The sequence below is a fragment of the Giraffa tippelskirchi genome, chromosome 5, assembly GCF_054371585.1.
Source record: "Giraffa tippelskirchi isolate mGirTip1 chromosome 5, T2T-mGirTip1v1.2.pri, whole genome shotgun sequence".
NCBI classification, from domain to species: domain Eukaryota; kingdom Metazoa; phylum Chordata; class Mammalia; order Artiodactyla; family Giraffidae; genus Giraffa; species Giraffa tippelskirchi.
Genome location: NC_137279.1, coordinates 76264209 through 76286262, shown reverse-complemented (window position 1 = coordinate 76286262; position 22054 = coordinate 76264209). Strand labels below are relative to the sequence as shown.

General features: G+C 52.8%; 2 protein-coding genes across 22 annotated transcripts in view; one reads left to right on the top strand and one right to left on the bottom strand.

Moving 5' to 3' along the window:
• The window catches only part of PLEKHA6 (pleckstrin homology domain containing A6), a 138835-nt gene that overhangs the window by 27843 nt on the left and 88938 nt on the right, over window positions 1-22054 (bottom strand). For 4 of the 14 annotated variants that reach the window (XM_081494932.1, XM_081494933.1, XM_081494934.1 and 1 more), the window contains exons 4-9: window positions 14251-14331; window positions 13488-13602; window positions 8668-8772; window positions 7934-8006; window positions 5426-5526; window positions 1687-1889 (exon numbers count right to left, since the gene is read on the bottom strand). In XM_081494932.1, coding sequence (XP_081351058.1) covers window positions 1687-1889; window positions 5426-5526; window positions 7934-8006; window positions 8668-8772; window positions 13488-13602; window positions 14251-14331 — 678 coding nt within the window. Of the gene's footprint in view, window positions 1-1686; window positions 1890-5425; window positions 5527-7933; window positions 8007-8667; window positions 8773-10114; window positions 10358-13487; window positions 13603-14250; window positions 14332-16486; window positions 17890-22054 lie in introns of those variants that run through there. The other 10 variants (XR_014055031.1, XR_014055032.1, XM_081494937.1 and 7 more) reach the window with 4 other exon arrangements.
• On the top strand, window positions 6129-20264 carry LOC145507694 (uncharacterized). Of its 8 annotated transcripts, XR_014055037.1 has the most exons (11): window positions 6133-6281; window positions 7783-8041; window positions 8499-8903; window positions 13940-14130; window positions 16386-16596; window positions 17169-17352; window positions 17481-17709; window positions 17873-18043; window positions 19031-19318; window positions 19602-20028; window positions 20084-20264. XR_014055037.1 is itself a non-coding variant. In XM_081494945.1 (4 exons), the coding sequence occupies exons 1-4, from the start codon at window positions 6267-6269 to the stop codon at window positions 17574-17576; spliced, it is 486 nt and encodes a 161-aa protein (XP_081351071.1). In that variant the 5' UTR covers window positions 6156-6266; the 3' UTR covers window positions 17577-17761. The 8 variants fall into 8 exon arrangements, 1 of the variants encoding a protein (XP_081351071.1); XR_014055034.1 differs by lacking the exons at window positions 19602-20028; window positions 20084-20264 and having other exon boundaries at window positions 6149-6354; window positions 19031-19540; XR_014055035.1 differs by lacking the exons at window positions 7783-8041; window positions 19602-20028; window positions 20084-20264 and adding an exon at window positions 7635-7714 and having other exon boundaries at window positions 6154-6354; window positions 19031-19540.

The window sequence follows — 22054 nt, the reverse complement described above, 5'->3', positions numbered from 1 at the left end:
GGGAAAGTGAGGAGAAAAGGAATGAAAAGGATGGGCAGGAAAGCAGCGATGGAAACAGAAGTCAGTGTATTCCATTCTGCTTCCTAAACCCCACCTACTGCTTTCTCTCCCTGCTCTAGTCTGGGCAATTGTAAAGCATGATCCAAGGTCACCTGTGCGTGTTTGCTTGTCTTCCCCAAGGGCCACCCTCCACTCCCTTCTGCTGACCTGCCTGGAGTTGAGCCTTCAAGCTACAGCCAAGACCAATGCCGCCCAGACTAGGCCTCCTCTGCAGTCTGTCCGGGACCCAGCCGCATGCACTTGGTGGCAGCTGTACACTGCACAGAGTAGAAACTGCTGCTGTCCCAGCTACAGAGGCTTGTGACAGGCAAGCCTCCTCTCCTAGAGAAAGTTATTTAATGCCATGAGTCTTGGGCTCCCCACTGTCAGGGTGGGTAAGGACTGTGTGAGGTCAAACGTGGCAGGCACACCAGGGGCCAGAGTGGCTGCCTCAGACTTCACAGGCATAAAAACAGGCTAGTTCCCCTTTCCCAAGCAAGCTTCTTACAGGACTTGCTATGAGAATATAAGCTTCATGAGGTTTGAGCTTGTCCGACTTCTCCTACCTTGTTTTCCTAGCAGCCTATATACATTTGTATTTACAGTAAATATTTGTGAAAAGAATAAGCGAACTTCTGGAAGTTCACTCCTTGGTAGAGGCAAGGACGGGCTCTCCTGACAATGCTCTCTTTATACCTTCTCTAATTCAACAGTCAAGCATCCTTGTTGAGATACCGCTTGGTGAACAATTCCAAGACAGGCATGAAGTCTTGGAGTCTACACTGTAAAGCGTCTCTCTGCTGCTGCTGCTGCTAAGTCGCTTCAGTCGTGTCCGACTCTGTGCGACCCCATAGACGGCAGCCTACCAGGCTCCGCCGTCCCTGGGATTCTCCAGGCAAGAACACTGGAGTGGGTTGCCATTTCCTTCTCCAATGCATGAAAGTGAAAAGTGAAAGTGAAGTCGCTCAGTCGTGTCCGACTCTTAGCGACCCCATGGACTGCAGCCTAACAGGCTCCTCTGTCCATGGGATTTTCCAGGCAAGAGTACTGGAGTGGGGTGCCATTGCCTTCTCCTCTCTCTGCTGGGTCCCTATTAAAATCTAACTTCAGACTCAAAGTTCAAGTCGAGCCAGGTGCTGAGACTCCGGGTAATGATGGGATAAATTGACTCACATATTGAGCGCCTGCTGCACGTAAAGCATTTTACATATACCATATTGTCCTCACAATGACTCAGTGAGGTAGGAGTATAAAAGCTGTCTCTGAGGATCAGAGGCTGAGTAACTTACACTCAGGTCACACAGTGGGCAAGTAGCCGAGTCGGGCTGTGAACCCGAGTCCCACAGAGGTGGTGTGCTCAGCAAAACGAGCCAATGACCCTATCCGGTTCCTGGCCAGGCCCTGATGGAACTGGCTTTTCTCTCGGCCTCCACTGGCTCAGAGAGAAGAGGAGGAGATGCTCCAGGAAAAAGAGACTCAGCTCTGAAGCCACTGAGTCAGGCACGCTCCTGGGAGGTGAGAAACTTGTTCGCCTTTTCTTGGGGCACAGGCCCATGTGCTGGGCTCAGCAATGGCGTGGGGGCACCTCTTCACCCCCACTCTCTCTCTGATGGCACTGCCCATGCCCTGCTCCAGCCCCGCACTCACTTGTGACGTGAAGCCTGGGGCACCGACTTCTGGGCTGGGGGGATCTGTACTCGGGCAGCCTCCCCCATGGCCTGGATCCAGGCCTCCTGCTCCTCGGGGCTCTCGGCGCTGAAGAAGTAGGTGCGGACCCCGGCGTGCTCAGCCTGTGGGGAGAGGCAGTGCGTGGACCTGGCCCCAGCCTCGTCCACCCAGCACACAGTCACCTGTGGGGAGAAGACAGCCAGCCCGCAGGAGAGGTGGTCAGGCCGATCACTCCCCTGACCGGCAGCTCTCGGCTCCATCTGGAGCTCAGGGCAAGCTGAAGAGCCAGGCCACAGCTGTCCCAAGGGCTCCAGCTGGTGTCCGCGTGCCTGCCTGTGACTAGCCCTCAGGACATCACTAGGCAGCCCAGTAATAGCCAGGCAGGCTTTCCTGCCCTACCTGAGGCAGTTACAAGCAGAAGGGACAGTTACCTCGCCCGCTTCACCCATCAAATTCTGTCTCTGATGTGAAGGTCAGTCACCCCCATGCCTGGGAGAGATGCCTCCCACCCCCAAGCACTGCCCATCCCGGCTCAGCCTCTGGGAAGCTGGCATTCTCCTATGCAGAGGAACAGCACAGACACACGGGGGCATGCAGAGACAGTCAGAGCACGCTACCTAGTTGGCGGCCGCAAGCAGGCGTGGCAGGCAGGCACCCTGAAGAGAGCTCCTGTCCAGAGGAGGGGTCCTCACGTGGCCAGAAGGAGGAGAAGCAGAGAACAGGTCAATAGAACACCAGAGGCAGAGATAGGAGATGGCGTGGCAGGAATGTTGAGGAGCAGGGGGCAAGTGGGGAGCTACTTGGACTAGCCCCTCCTACTCAGCGTCACCACCGGGACCACAGCACCCAGCAAGGCCCAGTCCATCACCGGGAGCCATGGTGGAGAGCTCGTACCCGGAGAACCTCGGCTGGCGGAGGGGAGAAGGCAGGGTGGCCCAGTGCTAAACCTAGCTCTGTTCCTGACCAGCTTGACAACTGCAAACACCTTGCCATTTGGCTCTGGCCTTAACTGAGGCACCTGTTCCATGTGTAGGGGCCATGAGGAAAAGATGCTGCAGTGCTTGATTCTTTCTGAGAGCTGAGAACACTCCCCAGGTGAGAGCCACCATCTCTCAGAAAAAGCAGCTGGCTTTCTCCACTCATCACGAGAGATCCCAGAGTGATGAAGGGTCTCAGATGTGGACTGCACATTGGCCTCTGACCCCTTGGGTGCAAATCCTGGGTCTCTGGGGTTTGGGGGCAGAGAAGACAGGGCTGTTGTGACCAAGGCCCAGGGCTCTTCTAAACACCAATACCGGGCCCACACCCTCCAGGAGTTCCCCTAGCCAGGCTCCACTCGCCCTCAGCGCCTTCCCCGGGACAGGGTTTCCTTCCCAGGAGCCGCTGCTCAGTGAAGGAGCATCCTGCTTCTCTCAGGACAGAGATGCGGCCCCTTCCTCCAGATCCTGCCAGTCCCCACCATCCCTTGGGGCTGCCCAGCAGGCAGGCGGAGGCAGGTAGGTGCTGATGAAAAGCCAATGAGGCTGTAAGGCGGTATCCAGGGGTTGAAACTACAGCAGGACCCCGAGTAAGCCCCCTGGGGTGGAGGACACAGGGATCCCGTAGAGGAGCACCACTCGAGGGGGACAAGGGGGTGTGCCCTGGGCTGGTTGGAGCAGCAGCAAATAATTCACTCTCTGAGCATCCAGCAAGCGCCCTGTGTGTGCACAGCTCTGCCTGGGCACCAATCACAGGGAGGGCAAAGACATGCTCTCTGCACTTGGAGAGTGCACAAAACATGCCCGTGGGAAAACAAGCAGAGAGCAAAGGCACAGGAACAGCAGCCTGTGACGGGGAAGGCAGAGGGCCTGGGAAAAGACAGGGCGATTGACTCGGAGCTGCACCACCCTGGAAACACGAGAGGGGGCCAGAGAACAGGGGGTGGTGCCCCGTGGGGAGCCCACCGAGCCCCCCACAGGCAGCTCAGGCGAGGGCTAGGTGTTTGGCTGCAGGACGGGCGTGGCAGGACAAGCCTCCCATCTGTCTCGTCGCCCCTCCCTTCCCTGGGGAGGCCACTGAATCACCACAATCAGAACCTTTGTGGGCCACCAAGCACAGCCCTCGAGTCGGTTTTAAAGGTCCAGGGTTTGCGGAGCAGGTGTGGCAGTCACTAGGGACGTTTCTCTAAGGCGACTGCCAGCAGGGCTCCGGGCTGGAGTGTGTCTCTGCGCACAGGTCTGCAGCGGGTGGTGAGACAGGCTGTCCGACTGTGTGGGTGTGTGTCTGTGTCTGTGTGTAGCAGGACTGTTTGTTGTTGGTTAAACAGCCTGTTCCTATTTCTCCAGCTAGAATCTGGTCCCCTGGAGCCAGACTCTTATTGATTATCCATTCTGCAGACAGGACCCTTGGAGACTGGAAACTAATTATGTACCTAAGCAATCTGTCCGTATTCCCTGGAGTGGCACCTGTGTATCTGCCCACCTCTCTGTGGCTAGGTGACCAGCGTCTCTGGGGCCCCAGGAACTCGGACGCTGCCCTCGAGCAACCTGTGGGTTTTCAGGGTCTTGGACAGTATGTCTCAACTCAGGGAGAGAGGGCTTTGTACTAAGAAAATGCATGGTCGATATCATAATTTTATATTTGGAAAATGAAAGCTGGCCTAGGAAGAGACAGCTGCAGGCCTGTCTTTGACGGGTGGATCCCCCATGGGTTCCGAGCAGCAACACTCGCTGCTCAGAGCAGGCAGGGGGGGCCCGTCTCCCTGGGCCGTTACTCCTCAAATTGTGTCTCCATGAGGTTAGTGGCTTTTAATTATTGTGCCCATTATATGCTTGCACCCAGTTAGTTGCTCAGTCGTATCTGACTCTTTGAGACCCCATGGACTGTAGCCTGCCAGGCTCCTGTCCATGGGATTCTCCAGGCAACAATACTGGAGTGGGTTGCCATTCCCTTCTCCAGGGGATCTTCCTGACCCAGAGACTGAATCCAGGTCTCCTGCATTACAGGCAGATTCTTTACTGTCTGAGCCACCATGGAACTCAATTCCTAAATTTTCTCCAAAGATTTTTTTTCAATTACAGCACATCGTTCAAGGAATCTAAAACACACAGGCCCACAAAAGCCATTTGCAAGGTTACAAATATAGTAGGGTGCTGGCCCATGACAAGGGCTGTGAAAGGGACAGGGTGCAGGCAACAGGGTTGAAGGGCAAAGGAAAAAAGGAAAGTGAGGACCAATGACAAACTGAGGGCCCATACATGGGCCCGTGGGAGCATGCTGGGCACTGAATAGGAGCAAACAGCTGACAGCTGAGATCCTTAAATTAAGCTAGCCTGGGCGTCTAGTTTCCTGGGCTAAAGGTGGGGAGGAAGACTTTCCAGAATGGATCTTAAAAACCCATGGGCCTACAGCTTCTGCCTCTGCGGCAAAGGATTTCCTCAATGCCAGGACCCTGGGCAGAGGGTCCGCAGACTCAGCACAGAATTAATTCTCCCTGAGGGAAGACTGTGGTATGACTGAAGCTCATCTCTACAGGCCCGCTCTGGGCGAGAAGACAAGGGGCCAGCCTCGGGTGAGCCTTGCAACAGCCTGGACTGAGTCCAGGGTCCACTGCCTGCTCCCCCCAGTACCACCACCTGGAATTGCTCAGGCAGTGGCCCCTAAACCTGCTGCATTCCCATGTGCTCTAGGAGAACTGCCTCCAGCCCCCACCCGGCCTGGGAGAGGAGGGCCCACTGACCTTAAAGGTGTGCTTGCGGCTGATGTTGTCTGAGGGCTGCACCGCAGCCACCCGGAAGCTCAGGAGGGGCACGCTGCCCAGGACGCTCTCCTCCTTCTCGTCTGTCGAGGAAACAGGCGCCGTGAGATGCGTGCGTGCCCCGCAGGGCGGGGCGGTGGAGTACAGCACCTCAGCTTCACGGTGATAAACACCAGCAAGCCCCTGCTCCCCACCTCCTATCTGTCAGGTACTCGGGGCCATCACACAGCCACAGACACAGGGCATGCTCTGCACAACAAGAGATGCACCTCCTGGAGCTGGGGTGCTGGGGAGCGGGGCAGCCCTGCAGACACTGTTCTAGACTCGGGGAGCTCACATTCCTAGGAGCCACAAACAAGCACATAAGCGCCAACATTTTGGAGTACTTGCAACAGGTCAGGCAGTGTTCTAAGTTAAAGCCTTAGGTTTAACTCGCCCAAGAATCCTATGAACGGCGCTGTATGACCTCCATTTTTATGTAGGCAAGGAGGCTGAGGCACAGGAAGGTTAAGTAATTTGTCGAAGGTTACTTAAGTAGAAAGTGGTAGACTGGTCTTTAGCCCAAGAAGTCTGACTGCCAAGCTAGCATTCGTAACCTTCCTCCTGCCCCCAGCGCCCCTCCAGACAAGGCAGTCCCAGCAGTGATGCCCCGAACAGATCATAATGGGGTGTGGGGGTGGTAGACACTCGCATCTCAGCCTCCTCTGGGTGGCTGTCTCCAGGGTTCTCCCAGGCTCCTGGCAGCTTGCTCTGTCCTCCCCCCACTAGACTTCCCCCCCTACAGCCCCGGAGTCTGCCCAGAGGACACATCCCCGCGAGGCCTATGGCCTCGGAGCAGGTGAACAAACAGGCTGCGGCTGACTCATCCTGGATCTCTGCAGGAGCCTGCTGATCAGCTACTCGGTTCCCAGGTGTCAGTGGGAGACTCACAGGGCAGGGGTACTCTGTGGGAACCATGAGGTGGGGACTCACTGAGGCCATGCAAGAGCCTCCCCACTTCCCCGGGAGAGCACTTTACTCCTGAGCTGGAGACTCTGTAAAGCCCTCAGTGAGGGGTCAGAGGAGCTCTCAGGGGGTTACAGAATCCACGAGTCCCCTCTCCCCCTTCCTCATCACTACAAGATCCTCGGCCCAAGGTCCAGCCTCCTTCGCTGACCCCACATGGTGCCGAGGAAGGGCTGGGCGGACGAACAGGAGGGCTGGGGACCTGGAGCTTCTTCAGGAGGCCGAGGCTGTCTCCCTGGGAGGGTGTGGGCCCCGCTGGACTGACTCCAGACCAGTGAGTAAGGGGTCTCCTGAGAGCATGCCCCAGTGGAGAGCGACTCCCATCTCTGCACGGCTGGCGCTCAGGGCTTTTCAAGGTTCCCCCTCACACCAGGCCCAGAGCGTCTTCCCTGCAGAGACCCCAGCTTCCCTCCCATCCTGGAGTTGCTGCCGCTCTCTGGCTCCAGGGGGGCCCTGCGTCCTGGGGCCAGCCAGAGCAGATTTCTCGCTCTCAATCTCGGGGTTTCCTCTGTGACCGGACCTACACATGCAGCCCCTTCCTGGTCTCTCTCCTCGGGATTCAGGTGCCTCGGGGCACAGCGACAGCAGGGAGGGGTCCCTGGGTACAACCTTTGTGCGCCAAAGTTAATGATTCACTGAACTGCCCCCAGGAGACCGGGAGAAATTGGAGCTCTGCCGTTCTGGGGGTAGGAAGGAGAAGGAACAGCCACCCCTGCTACATCTCTTCTCCCTCCCTCCTCAGTGCCCAGGCGTCAGTGAGACAGGAGTGTCACTGTCATCAACCCTCACTAGTTCCCTCCACGGCCTCCATGACATATGGCTGCTGTACATGCTTTAAAAATAACCTCTTAGAGGCCACTGCACCAGAGTTATAAGAGTTTTACCCTCCTTTCTGAGAGGAGGGAAGGGAGTGAGTATTGGGGCAGGCAGAGAGGGCAGAAGCTGGGGGATAATCATTTATTCTACCTTGACAGAGCACCAACTATGTGCCATCTGCTGTTTTTGGTGCTGTGGGTACAACAGTGAACAAAACTGACCAAAAAATCCTGCCCACCTAGACTGGATCATGCATTCCAGTGGGACAGGAGGGAGCTCAGCACACACAGTCCACGTAGCAGGTGGCCTGCCAGTGTGACCGGCACCCTCCTCTTCTCCCTCCCTTTCCTCTCCTGCCCTCCTCACCCAGACTTCACCCTCTGCCATCTGACTGTCTTGCTGATGCACCGCACTAACCATCAGAACTGCCTGAAGCCCAGTGGGCACTCGGTAAATACTGTTGAGTATGAAACGAGTGAGTGAAAGTGTAAGCAAGTGAGCTGTGTCTTGTCTCACAGTCACGCCCCACTGGTGCCAGAGACCACAGAGGGGATGTGTGCACCCCTATCCGCCAACATCCATCAGGTTAAGAGCCCCGTGACAGGGCAGAATAATAAAGAGGGGGCACTGGCTCTCGGCATCCCCTGCCAGCACCAGGGACAAGCTCACCTTTGTAGTAGAAGAGGCAGCGATCCACCAGGACGAACCAGCGCTTATTCCATTGCTTAACTCCAGAGCTGGCCTGCAGGACACACAGGGGAACAGACAGGAGACTCTGTGAGCTGGGTGTGGTGAGGAGGGGCTTGCCATGGAATGAGGGCTGTGCTCAGCATAAGGACACCCTGCTTCTGGTTGTGGCTCTGTCACTAAGACGGGTCAGCAACCCCCAAGAGCCCTCAGAGGCAAGGACTGACATTACAGTACTGCCTAGGACCTTCCAATTCTGTGGTTCTGGGCCTCAGCATCTCCCCTAGGGAAGATAAATGTGGCAGCAAAGAGTCAGAAGGAGTGAGCAGAAGGGCGGGCAGGGGTAGTGGCAGGGTCAGCAAGGAGAACTGGACCCCTCGACTCAGAGGAGACATCCCTCCCTTCGTAACAAGTGGGCCTGCTGACCGAGCTGTTGGTGGCTCTGATAGGGTGGGGGACCTAGTATATTTCAAAGTCATTGCCTCCGCCCATCAGGAGACCTGGCTGGACTCCCAAATATGATGCTAATTTCTCTTTGTGATTTTAGGAAGATACTCAACCTCTCAGAGCCTTTATAAAATCAGGAGATTTGTTCACAGAAATATACTTAAATAGAACCTGGGAAAGACATAGCAAAGTATACAAAGTATACAGAGAAATGACTGTATAAGGAGACAGCAGCGTTGTGAGGGGCAGGATGGTGGAGGCGGCCTCACCTGCTTGAAGAGCCAGCCTGCCTTGCTGACCGGAGCACTGGGGTTCCGCTTCATGGAGTGGGAGCGCTTGCCGAAAGCGATGGCCTTTCGGGATGGCCGGGCGGCCTAGGGGGACAGACAGCAGCCAGCTTCACTCTCTCCCTCTCCTTCCCACCCCACCTGTACGGGGAGCTGCTCTTGGCGGGAGTGGTCCCTCTCCAGAGCCACCCCGGGGGCCCTCAGGTTAAGTAGCTCAGGTGAGAACCTTGGATCTGTTACTAACTCAACGGCACAGGCTTTCAATTTTTTTACTCTTTTCTTTAATCTTTGATGTGGGGCTCAAAAGAATAGTCCCACCTGTCTCACTGTGATGTGGTTTTTCTTAAGGAGAAAATAAGACTTCTTTTTTCCACTTCACTTCCAGCCTATCCTTCTCCTACTGGCCCTCCTGCTTACCTCTTTTGCAATGCCGTCTTGGACCCACTCAGTTGGAGTTAGATTCCCTACGTCTCCATCCTCTCTGAGTCCTATTCATTCTTGAACGTCCAGTGTAGCACAGAGCAGGGAGGACATACAGGTGTTCTCCTGGCTCCTTATTGCCACATAGACACTGCCATTCTTTCCCACATTCTAGCAACACTCTCTCTCTCTTGAAGTACCACTGATCTTTCACTGTCTAGCCTTTTTTACCACTATCAGCTCCCAGAGCATTCCTTCAGAGACTAAGGATTTTGATATCACTCATCTGCTTTGTTCTAAGTCTTGCATCACAGTGACAAATTCATGGCTCCAATGGCCCACCCAGTGGCCTGACTTTAAACTACCCTGATTCCTCAAGTCCAGAATCCTCCACTTCCACCCCAGCAACTCACCCCCATGGCAACACCTTAGACCTGGCCCGCTCCCAAGACTCCGTCACCAGCATCGTCAATTCTCATACTCCTATCTTTCAATCTCAGCATCCCATCCTCTGGGCTGTCTCACTTCATCACTCATCTAGACGAGCTTTTCTTTTCCACTGTGACTCCTGAATGTCTCCCCTTTTCTCGTGACTCATCAGCTACCTCCTCGTATTGGTTGTTTTCCTATAAAGCCTAGGTTCCCTGGCAGGGTATATCAACCTCACTCTCCAGCACCCCATCCAGTGCCTTTCCTTGATCTTCTCTGCAACTCTAAATCACAGATTAATGAAATCGTCCACCCTCCCTGCACTCACAGGGAGATTACGGTGCTGCTGGAGAGCAGCCAGCGCAGCACAGACGAGGTCATGTGGGCCGCCGGTGCTCCAGCGCACCCTCACCGCTCCCCTGTGCCCTCTGTCCACCCCTCACCCTCACCGCTCCCCTGCGCCCTCTGCCCACCCCTCCCTCCCCCGTGGCCTGATCCTCCAGCACAGAGAAAATCAAGGCTGTCAGATACGCACTGCCTCAATTTCACACCCTTTTACCCAGAAAATGACTGCCCTCACCACTCTCCTCGTCTCCTTCCCTACAATGTCAAAAGAAGAGGCATTTTCCTTCTTTCCAAAGCCACTGAGTCCAGTCAGGTGTCTCCTCTGAGACTTGCTTCATCTTTAATCTCTCAACTCTGTCTTCATTTCTTCCTCCTCCACTGGCTTCTTCTCCTAGGCAAAAATGCTCAGGTCTCTCCATCTTAAATCATCGTCTGTCTGTCTGTCTGTCTGTCTTCTGTCTCTCACACACCCACACCCCCTGACTGCCCCTCCGCCCACGGTCCACTATCAGGGAACCCCTGCGCTTCCTTCCGTCTCTTTCTCCTCAGAGACAGGCTGACTCCCCCTCCTCCCTTATCTCCTCAACCTCCTCCGTCTCTTCTGAAACGGTCTCTGCGACGTCACTGAGCTCAGGCCACGCAGTCCCTGACATTCTAGGACACGGGCAGTGAGCCTTCCTGTCCCCCCTGCATCTCCTCTCTTGGTTTCTGGGACGCCGTTCCTCACTCTTCAGTACTTCTGTCTATGGCCAGTCCTTCCCGAGCTCCGCCTCCACCGTAAACGCTGGTGGACTTCAGACTCACTCCTTTCCTCTCACCAAACACTGTCTGCGTCACCTTGTCCACATCCATCACCTCAACTACCAGCCACATGCTAAAAGCTCCCCAATCCACGTCTAAGGCCCAGTCCATTCGCTCACTAGTTGTCCAACTAAGGTTGAATAAGCGCAAAACCAAAGCCATCCCTTTATAACCAGTCTTGCTGTTCTGTACGCATGCATTTCTCCTCCCGGGGACTGGCCCACAGTCCACTCGGGCCTGGAGCAGCTCTCTGCACCAGCTCACAGCGTCCCCTCCTCCCCGCACTCCTCCTCACAGCCCTCCACACTGGGCTGGCGACTTTATCTTCTGAATGGTTTTCAAGCCCATCCTTCCCTCTCAAATGCCGCTGCTGTTGTTGCCTCATGGCTTGTCATCTCTTCTTGCTATCTACCCTCTGCAATGAACTAACACTTTATTAATTGCCTTACTCTTTTTGCTTAAAACTTCTCGCTTGCTCCATCATTTAGGAGAGAATTCCAGTCCTCAGCACAGCATGCAAGGACAGGTCTACAAGATCTGGCTGGGCCGTCACCCATTCTCAGCAACCCCACCACACAGCCACCGCCCCCGGTCACGCCAGACTGCGAGTGGCTCTCTCCCACCTGCCTGGCCTTTCCTCACCTGCTCCCCCGGGGAGTGGGAGAGCCCGCTTCTAGTACCCGTCCTTCAGGGCCTATTGCCGCACCCCCAGTCTACAGAACCTCCCTGCTCTCCCGGGGTGGTGCTGCTCCCTCTCGGCCATTCTCACAGTCTAGACCCTGTCACACCACAGCGAAACCGTGGGCTTTCTGTCTCCCTCACCAGACTGTGAGCTCTCTGTACAGAGAAGCTTCTGTTCGTCTCGTCATCACCAGAGCCTAGCAAGGTGTCCAGCTATCAGTAAGCGCTTAGTAAATACTTGTAGAAGGAAGGAGAGAAGAAACTGGGGTTTATCACAAAGTACCTCTCAAACTGGGAAGTGAAATTATTTTCTCTACTTTACTTGTAAAGACTCACACATAGTAGAGATTAGCTATCTGAAGAAGTTATCTATCACCCTCAAAATATGAAATTCCTTAAGTCTCTCCCTGTTCTCTCAGTCCGACATCTGGAAGAGTTTCACGGGCTCTCTGCAGCCTAAAAGCCACTCCCAGTAGCAGCCACTTCAGCCATTCCCCTGCCAACCCCTCAGTAATAACCTGGCCTTCTTATCTCTCTGCCACTGCTTCCCAGCAACCCTCAACCTTCCGTCAATGCAACTATCTGCCAGGCCATAGTATTGCTGGAGGAGAACCACACCCACCCATGAATCAGAGTCATAAGTTCTGTCTACGACCTCAGGTGACCCTTCAATATTATCAGGCAATAATACAAATGTCCCTGGCTGACTGCTGATCCTTGGATTTATTCTGAAGCCCTGCCCCCGATGCCCCTCTACCCACCCCACTCTTACCAGAAAACCCCACCTCCTACTTTCCTGCAAAAACTGAAAACATCTGGTGGGATGTCTTTAACCTCCTAGTCCCACCTCCAAGCTTCACACACCTTTCTATGCAGCCTCAGGAAGAAGGCCCCTCCTCTAACCAGGCTAACACCACCTCTGCACCTGGCTCCTGTCTCTACAGAAACATGACACATTGGCTATGCCCTTTCTCCTGAAAGTACCTACTGGGTAATTTCCCTCCTGCCCTTAACATCGTGAAACTAAACAAAGAAAACCTCCCTCCATCTTGCATATCTTGTAGCTGCCACCCTCTGCCCCTCATTTCCCTTTATAGTTAAGTTTCTTCAAAAATATTTTTTTGAAATATTCCAACCATTTCAGAAAAGTAGGGACTAAATCACCACTACACGTTGTCTTCTTTCCTAATACAATCTGACAAATAGAGCTGAAACTCCCTTTGAGCCCCCTCCCTGATCTCACTACCTTTTCATCCTCCATGGTTATATGTTTGTACTGCAAGCTTTTCTGTAAAAATGCTGAATTATTTTCATCTTTGTACAATTTACATAAATGACACTATAGTTTTCACACTTTCCAACTTGCTTTTTAACTTGACATTGTTTTTAAGATTTACCCTTGCTATACACCTAGCTCCAATCCCTGGAGTCCTCCACTGTATGACTGTACCACCATTGACTGTCCAATTTCTTACAAGAGCAGCTTCTACTCCTCAGTGCCCTGTACCTGCCCTCCCGTCTCCTCGCAAGCCCTCTCTGCTTGTTTCTGTCTTCTGCTCACATCACACCACTGCAACTACTCTTGTCAGGGCCCCCAACTACCACAGTGTTACTAAACCCCATGGACACTTCCAGCTCTTCTCTAACCGGACCTCTCTGCAGCATCCTTCTCTGATTGCTCCTTTCTCCTGACACTCTCTTCCTTCCTCCTCCCTTTCTGAGCACCCAGTTGCCAGGTCCTTCATTAGTTATTCTCCTGCTGTCCCCCTAGGTCAGTGGTTCTCAGCGAGGTTGGGACAGTTTTGTCCCACAGGGGACATCTGACAATGTCGAGAGACATTTTTGGTCGTTGCAGGATGGGTGATGGGCATCTTGGGCAGAGGCCAGGGACACTGCTCAGCATTCTACAGTGAAAGGGTGGCCCCACACCATAAAGAATGACCCAGACCCAGCACTAGCAGTGCTGAGGCTGAGACCCCCGGTCTAGATGTGGGTCTTCCATATGGTTCTGGTAGGAGCCCTCTTCCCTCCCTGCTCCCCATCCCCTGTATCCCATCACCTGCTCTTTGGAACCTGCAGGAACAAGCAAGCAGCCTGATACATTTCCAAGGATTGACTAGGCTTACCCGGACACTGGGCCGCTCTGGAGGGACCTCAGACACCATGCTGTGGTTGGTTAGGTCACTGTTGGTGGTAGCTGAGCGTTTCCCACCTGCTTTATTGGACATGTCCAAAGCTGATCTGATTTCAAGTTGACCAGAAAAGAAGAAAGAGACCAGTGAGAACCAGGAAACAATGGGTGGTGCCCACCCCTTTCCCCAACCCTGCTATTCACCGTTCCAGTGTTCAGCACGAATCAGGGCCCCAAGGGGTCCCCTCAGCTGCTTCCACTGCTCTTCCAAGATTATACACCAGGAGCTCTGCACATTCTCCTCTTCCTTTCCTGAAAATTTACCTTAAAAACCTAGACCCTGTGATTCTGGGACTTCGTCTCCTTCTAATTTAAAAGACATGGTGGCCCAGTGGACATGAGAGATATTTAATTATCTTTTTTTTTTCTTTCATTGACCGAGCCAAGGTTCTCCTGGTCACAGCGATGCTCACTAGCCCCTCAGAAGCCCAGGTGAACGACATGCCAGTCTCAGACCTGTCTCACTCCTTGAGCTCAGCCCATGGGATGCATCAACCTGGAACCCACAAGATTCCAGGAAAAGGGGTAAGGGTGTCAAGCCAGATGGGCCTCAGAAGTTTCCAGCCCTCAGAACTGAGGTGAGTGACCCTAAAGTCCTCTGCTCTCCTTTCTGCCCCCCATTCCCTCTGCTTCCCAGCTGCACAGATCATGGTGGTCAAGGATACAAAGGCCAAATAGTAGGCAGGGAGTAAACATACATTTTCAAGTCAAACTTTTTGTTTTCCTCTGGGACCTGGCCAGTCAGTGGGTGTAGAAATGTGTTCCGTCTTTCATTATGGCTGTAGAGGCAAGAGAGAGAGAAAAGCTACGGTCAAGATGAAGGAGGCAGACACACAGGCCCAAGGGTGGATGGGCCCTGGGCAGTGACAGGCATGGGGACCTCCAGGAGCTTGTCACTCTGTCTTCCAGCAGGACTGAAAGTGACAAGCAAGGTCTGGGCTGTAGAAGCGGCAGCATGTCAGTCAGGAGGGGAAGCTGTCTTTCTGACAGTGTTAACTAGTTACTAGAGATCACTAGGCTGGAAAGAAGCCCACTTAACCCTTTCAGTGGCCATTCTGGGCATGTCTGTGGTGGGTAGGGAGGGGCTCCAATGGTCAAGACTTGGCGTCTGGCAGGTACCCTCAGCAAGACAACTCCTGCCAGGGTTCTGCATAAAACTGCTCACTCATTATTTGCTAAAAGAATTTTCTTGTGACCTTGGACCTCTTCCTCCCTTGTTCTATCTCTTTCTTCAAATGAAACAAGAGATCCAGGAGTTCCATTCTTGAGCTTGGGCTGGCCCCCACTCACTCCAAGTCCAGGACCTCCCTGGCGAGGGGGTACCTGATGAAGCTGAGCCCTCAGGATCAGTCCAGCATTGGAGGTGACTGTTGGCTCAACAGTCATATCTAATTAATGGATACTGTGCCCAGGGAGTGGGTGCTGTGAAGACAGCCTGCCCGGAAGCAGAGGGAAACCTGGACCAGGGACGGGGTCTGTGAAGAGGCAGGTGGGGGTGTATCATGGAGGCTGCTTTGGGAGGCCCTGCTGTGGCTCTTCTGGCTGACTGTCAGGAAAGTTCCCTGGTGGTTCCACAGAGAGCCTGGGGAGGAAGGGCAGCAATTAGAACTTAGGGAAGGGCTGGTGCAGAGGGTCTAAGCCATAAGTAGCAGTCATTTGAGATGGATTCTGCAAGCCGAGGACCACCTGGTAAGAAAACGGTAGGAGATTCAAGCCTGCAGCCGAAGAGGGTGCTGGGAGAATTTTAAGGTCTTCTTTACCCACCCCTCTTGAGAGAGACTGTGAGAGCCCAGACATGTCCAGTCCACCCCCAGAAGCTGGTGTCTGCATGGAGCCCACAGAGGCTGCACTGGGGCTTGTGGGTCTTAAAACCAGGCCACCAAGCCCTCCCACAGGGAAGGGCCAGTGCTCTGCTTGGCAAGTGGCAGGTCAGCTAGCACCAGGGGAGAGAGACCTCAGGACATCCCTTCAGCTGCATGAGAGAAGTAAAGTAACCTTTCAGAGAGCTGCTTTCCATACTCTGGGACACTTCCTAGCCTAACTCTCTGCTGAAGCTAGACGTAATATCAGCGGGTATTTTTTTCAGCTTCCAAACCAGTCATGTTCACATCAAATCCAAAGACATGTGGTAGATAGAAGCCCAGCGGGCAGTGGCTACAACCTATGTGGAAATCCGGGTTTTGCAGCCTGGGCTTATCAGACGGGACCCTAAGTCTGGCCAGTGTCTAGTTAGCCTGGTTCTAACTCTAGCTCATTGATAACCCGCTTTCTGTTTCTCAAACTCTATTCCTCCCTTTGTCCCACGTCTAGTAAGGATGCTCTCCTCAACTTAACCACAGGGGATCTCGGCAAGGGAGAGCAGTTGTTTCCAGTCACCCGCATCCCTGGCTCTGCCCCGTGGAGGGGGTGGGGGGCAGGCAGGCTGCAACAACTAAGATTCTTGAGGCACCAAGGTCTCTGCTATTTCCCGGCTCAGATCACCTACCCACCCCGACACTCTCCCCGACTCACCCCCACTCGCATCGCCTTTGGCCCACTCTGTTGTACACATTCCCTGTGATAACTCTGCTGGAATCTTTCCTGCAGGCACTGGTACAGATGAACAGACAGAAAGACACACATACACAACCCCACCGAAGCCACACAGAGTTTTCTGTCAGCCGGCACAAGTCTTTCAGAGGACACTGAATTCTTCCTGCCCTAGACTCTCCTACCCAGCAACCCCGACAGATGACGTCCTCACTCCACCCTGGCACTACCAAATTTCTAAACAGTGTCCCCTTCACAAGCACTGCAATGCAGCAACCATTGACCTAACTACTCTGATCTCCAGGTCACACGGGGCGGGCCCCTCACTGTGACGCCCCCAGAGCCAGTGACCTGCCAACTCAGCTCTCACTTCACCTGGCTCACAGTCCAGTGCAGAAACCCTACCTGACCCGTCGATCAGCTCGAAACTTCAGCATCTTTTTGGCAGCTCTGGCCCCTATGCGGCAGCCTCAGAGGACCCGGCAGCCAGCCTGCTGGTAGCATCCCTCTGAGAAGTGAGTCCTCCAGTCCCGCTTGCAGTGCCTGTGGGGCTCCAGTGCGTGGTGGCAGTAGGCACTGCTGGTTCCCTCCTCCGGCTTGGCATCAGGGAGGGGCAGGGCCTCTCTCTGGGGTGGCAGGGGTGCCCGGGTGCCCTAGAGGGGAGCCTGTGGCTTCCCAGCGTTCAATCAGAACGTTGCTGGGCACAGCGCCGGAGGCAGAATGAGTGAGTGCGGGATGATATTCTCAGTTCAGGTCCCCAAGGAGAAACTGCGAACACGGAGAGATGGAGCAGGCACACAGCGCAGGTGTACACTCCTAGGCAGTCTGACCTCGTGGCGCTAAGGACATGGAGTCGCTGGGAGGGTGGAGGAGTCCGGGGCTGCACGGCAGAAACCCACGCCAGCCCTCCCTGCTGCCCCGCCTCCTGGCCCAGAACACAGGCCCGCGGGTGAAATCCACTCACTTCAGAGAGACCTTTCTGAGCCCGTGGGCACAGGGTTAAATGAAGCTCTGGATTCACGTGCAGCCATTGTGCCATGCTGATGCCGGAAGCGGGGACTGACGGGGTCTCCTCTCTCCGCTCCAGCTTGCCCAGCCTTCTGTGCGGACAGGAGCGCAGTGAAGGAGACTTCTCTGCGGCGCCCCCCTACACGACCCCTCCAGATGCCGCTGCAGGCTGTCGCCCAGGTCACTCACCCTCTGCCTGGGGCAACCCAGCAGATGAGCAAGTGAAGCGTGTGGGCGTGGGTGTTGTGGAGCCAGAGCCATTGGTGAGGACTTACTTCTTTGCTCGGGTGAACTGGGAGAAAAGCTTCTTCCCAAATCTTATGAGGAAGAGGGTAGCAAATGGGGCTCAGAGCGGGGGTCATCATGCGTTAATTTTTGTAAAACTTCCCAGATGCAATATGATAAATTCCAGCTGGAGACTGTCAGATCTGCTTGGGGCAACGAGGTTTGCATCGTCCTTGGCTACTCTGAACTCTCCAGAGATTGAAGATGGTCACATCTCCTCTTTTCCTGATGTCCTCCGTGTCTTAAAGTGCAAGGGCCCTCCATGCAAAGGGCTTCTGACGGTCATCTCTTCCAAGCCCCTGCCACCAGGCAAGCCTGCTCTCCAGTCAGTCTCGGTAAGTGCCTTGGCTGTTTGTGAAGGGTTTCAGTAAAGGATGCTCCAGACCCACTGTTATCTTACACTGCTGAGATGTTTTGTTTTGTTTTTTTGGAGATGTTCTTTTTTGATATCAAATTTAGTTTCTCTAGCTTTGGATATTGTTCCATTTTTATCTTCAGATGACAGAATCCTTTCTGACCAACCTGGTTCCTTTCAGCAGCACCAGGCATTCTGTTGACATCATAGTCTGTTGTTACAGCAATTTTGTGATGTCAACAGACACTGAAAGGGAGGAGCTAATCTAATTGCTTGGTTTGAAGACAGAACCCAGTCGGAGAACAATGCAATCAGTGAGTAGAAAAGACAACATTATTATTTAACCTGTGATGAGACAAGCTGGTTGGATATAGCTGGGGTCAATGGTGGCTGATATTTAAGCAACTAATCCTAAATCCAAAAGGTCAATATATTCAGCTATTTAGTGGTACTTCTGCAAATGCTTTATCCTGATGACATCCTGATGACGAGTGGCTTCACTTTGCAAACCCACCTCTACCTGTCCCCAGTCCAGTTCCTGGAGCCCTGCTGTGGTCACGGCGAGCTGGGCCCTCTCCCGATGCCTGCTTGGCATCTCTGCCTGTGCACAGTACGTCCCAATAAATATTTGTTGAATGAATAAGTGAATGAATGAATGAACAAAAGAAACTCCCTATGCTCTAATTTTTAGCCAGCTGCATTTGGAGTTTGACATTCTATTACCAAGGGTCTCCTTATCTTTGCTCTCTCTTAAAATTAATTACTTCCTCTCCATGAGAACAGCTCTGTTTCTGCCCCCTCACCCCCTTCACTCAGCTTCCCAGCCTGGCTCCCCCTTGACTATATAGCTTGGCTTTGATCCATTTTCATTAGGAGGGGAAGAAAATTAAGCTCATGTGCACAGGAGGAGGGCTTGAGGTGCACTGAGAAATGAGTTTTCTTCCACTAGAAGGCAAAAATGTCCCTTTTCCCTTCAAGTTGAGCTCAGGAGCCTCCCACAGCCTTTGCTTAACTTTGCAAGTTAAATTACTTCTGCCTAGTGAAGATAGCACAGGCGGAGGGACAGAGGCTCAAGGGTTTCCCCTGTCTATTGAGAGCTCTGCAATCCTCAGGATTACGTGAGCACACAGAATACCTGACTGGAGTTTTTCTTTTTCCTCTGCAACTAAACTACACAGAGGACAGGTTTTCATTAGGTTAGATACCAGGAGGAACTTACCAAGTACTGAACATTATTAAAAAAGGGAAAGAGAGACAGGTAATCAGTTTTTATTTTTCCTCTCCTCTTCCCTTTCTTTTAGGACGTCAAAGGCCTCCATTTCTCAAGGACAAATGGTTATGAATCTATCTCCAAATGGACTGCTCAAATTCCTCCCAAGGGAAGGGGGAGTCTCAAGCAGTAAAGGAGGCAGGAGCATCCCTAAACTCCCGAGTTGCCCCCTAGGTGGTCCCCTCACCCACTGTACCTACAGAGGTGGCCCCAATGGCCATCAGTGAAAAGAGTACTGGCAGGACTGATCTTTCAGTCCAAGGTCCAACCTGAGAGAGGCTTGACTTCCCTGGCTCTTGTTTTCTCATATGCAAATGAGGTACTTTCTAGTTCTATGAAATAATAACTAGAAACTTTCAAAATGTGAAACATTTTATGTATAAGACATAATGGCTATATTATTCTGCTTAAAAATAAATCAAGATACATGCTAAGTATTGGAGCTAGAAAATGAAAACCACAGTCTCAGGCTTAAGATGACTGTGAACGTAGCAGGGGCTGGCATTCCAGAAGTGCCAAAACCAATAAATTACAAAGAAAAGAGATAGAACCTCTCCATTTGCTAAGCATTGTCCCTTCATCTGGTTTGGGCTTTTTTACAGTTCAAGAGACACTTGCAGCCTCTAAGCGCAGGCACTAGTGACAGTATCACTACGGAGGTAACTGTATGCTGACTGATCTCCATACTCCCTGAGAATCTGCATTTATCTGGAATGATACCTGGCACTATGCAGTCAAAAGCAGCAAAAGCAACCTAGATGTTCAGGACCCTTTGCAGATATGCATGTTCACACACGTGTGCACACACATGCACACACTCAGAATGGACAGCTCCCACCGTGATAAATGCTGAACAATGAGAGAGATATATTCAACTCCTTCCACCTTGGGCTCCTCTTGGTTATTTGCAAAACACCAAGCTGCTGCAACCGCAGAGCTCCCGAGAATGAGCGCCAGCCAGATTTTTCCATCCCAACAAAGCTCTGGCTCTTGGCCTTACAGCTCATTAGATGGAGAGAGCACTGCGAGGTGAGAGGGAGGAGGGCTGCCGTGGCCCACCCCTCCCACTGCCTTCTTCCCCCAGCTCGCAAATTCTAAGCTGAGGCTGTCCACACACAGGAAAGATTTCTGCAGCCAGCAAAGGAAGCAAAGGTCGGGCTCCTGCTCTCCACCTCCCCTCTGGATGTCATCATCATTTCAAGGAGCTTTATGTGCTCCACTTTTCTGTCCCAATTAAAAACCAACTTGGTTCACATTCCCAACAATCCTGATGTGCCTGATTGCTGAGGCTCCCCCCTCCCACCCACCCCTGTCATTCCTAGGGAAAAATACACTTCCCTAGCCAAGTTCTCTCCACCCAAAACCCTCTGCTCTCCCACCTACCGCAGCCATGCAAAGAGGAGGCCGAAGGGGGTCAGGCCTGGCGGCACCTGTAGGTATTGCAAGGGGGAAAGTCACCTTCACGAGACACTGGGTCTTTTCCAAATGCTGCCAACAGATCAAAACACCAGTCCTGCAGTCTCGGGGGACACAGCTGTCAGCCCTGTACTTGCATTTGCTCTCTTCTGTCCTCCCTGCCTTTGCTCCAGCCTTCCTCCTGTGCACAGTCATTCCAAAATGGCAAGATGAGCGTGTCTTCCCCAAGTAAGCTTGGAATATAAAAAAAGCTGGCTGCTGGGCGGAAGGAAGTAGCGAGGACGGAAGACCTGGGCTTGCTCTCTCCCGCTTAACTCTACCTATCCTCACAGCCCCGTCACTGCCCCAAAGAGTCAAGACACCTTTCCTTCCCTGTCCTGATTGGACATGGAACACTGGGGCAATTTTCACCTGAGCTTGGCCCCGAGCTCAGATAGCAAGCAGAGAAGCTGGCTCAGTAGCCAAGGGATGGAAGTCACAACTCAGGGCTCCTGATCCAGGCTTCCTCCCTGCCATCCTATGTGGATGTCCTTCCCTGGTCTCTCCTGTATAATCACCTGGGACTGGACATTCCTTTTATTTCAAGAATAGGAGGTAGGAGAGCCTTGTGTACTCTTGAGTCAGGGTAATGCTTCACTATGTATATGTGAGCGCATGTGTGCATGTCTCCCCTGAAGGAGGAAATGCCAACCCACTCCAGTTTTCTGGCTGAGATAGTCCCATGGTCAGAGGAGCCTGATGGGCTACAGTCCATGGGGTCACAAAGAATCAGACATGACTAAGCACACAGCGCTTTACTGTGTGTATGTGAGTGTGTGCATGTGTGTCTCAGCGGATGTGTGTGTGTCTGGCAGAGGGGGAGAGTCCTCAGGGGAAGTTCATGGGGAATCTTCACGCTGATCTTCCATCTCAACTTGGATTAGCTTATCTTCAAACTGATTATTTTACTTTATGGACCTCCATTTGTCTTCTGAAAAATAAACAGGGTGGATATTCAGCATAACCATGCCACTTATTAAAATACTGAAACTCTTCCATATTAGTTGGTAAAGGGCTACTCTTTCAATAAGGAAGAATTTCGGTCCTTTCATAACTGGCCCTCCCCTCCTCTATGTGATCCAGAAACATCTTAGGGCCATCCAGGACTCCAGGCCAGTGTCCTTTCTGGTTGATAAATTACTGAATGTCATTCCTGAGATGACTGTTGCTTCACTGTCTGAACACTGATGGCCCTTTCAGGTGTTAAAATGATGATTCTGGTCTCAGAAGTTGTCTCAGCATGATGTAAAGCAATTACCCTTCAGTTTAAAACAAAAATCCTATGACAAACCATAATAGAAAAGAATATGAAAAAAAATGTGTGTATAACCAAATCACTCTGCTGTATAACAAGAATTAACAACATTACAAATCAACTATACTTCAATAAAAATAAATTTAAAAAAATAACAAAATAGAAGACTGAAAAAAAAAGGAAGCTGTCTCAAGCAGGTTGGGAGGCGTTCTCCCTCCATACACCTTGACTCAACTTGGAGAACTGGGGCAACCCGGCTGCCCTGGCTCCTCACGCTCCTTGTCCCCATGCTTCTGGCTGTCCCAGCTGAGGGGAGAAGAAATGAAGGCGATCCAGGGGTGCCTG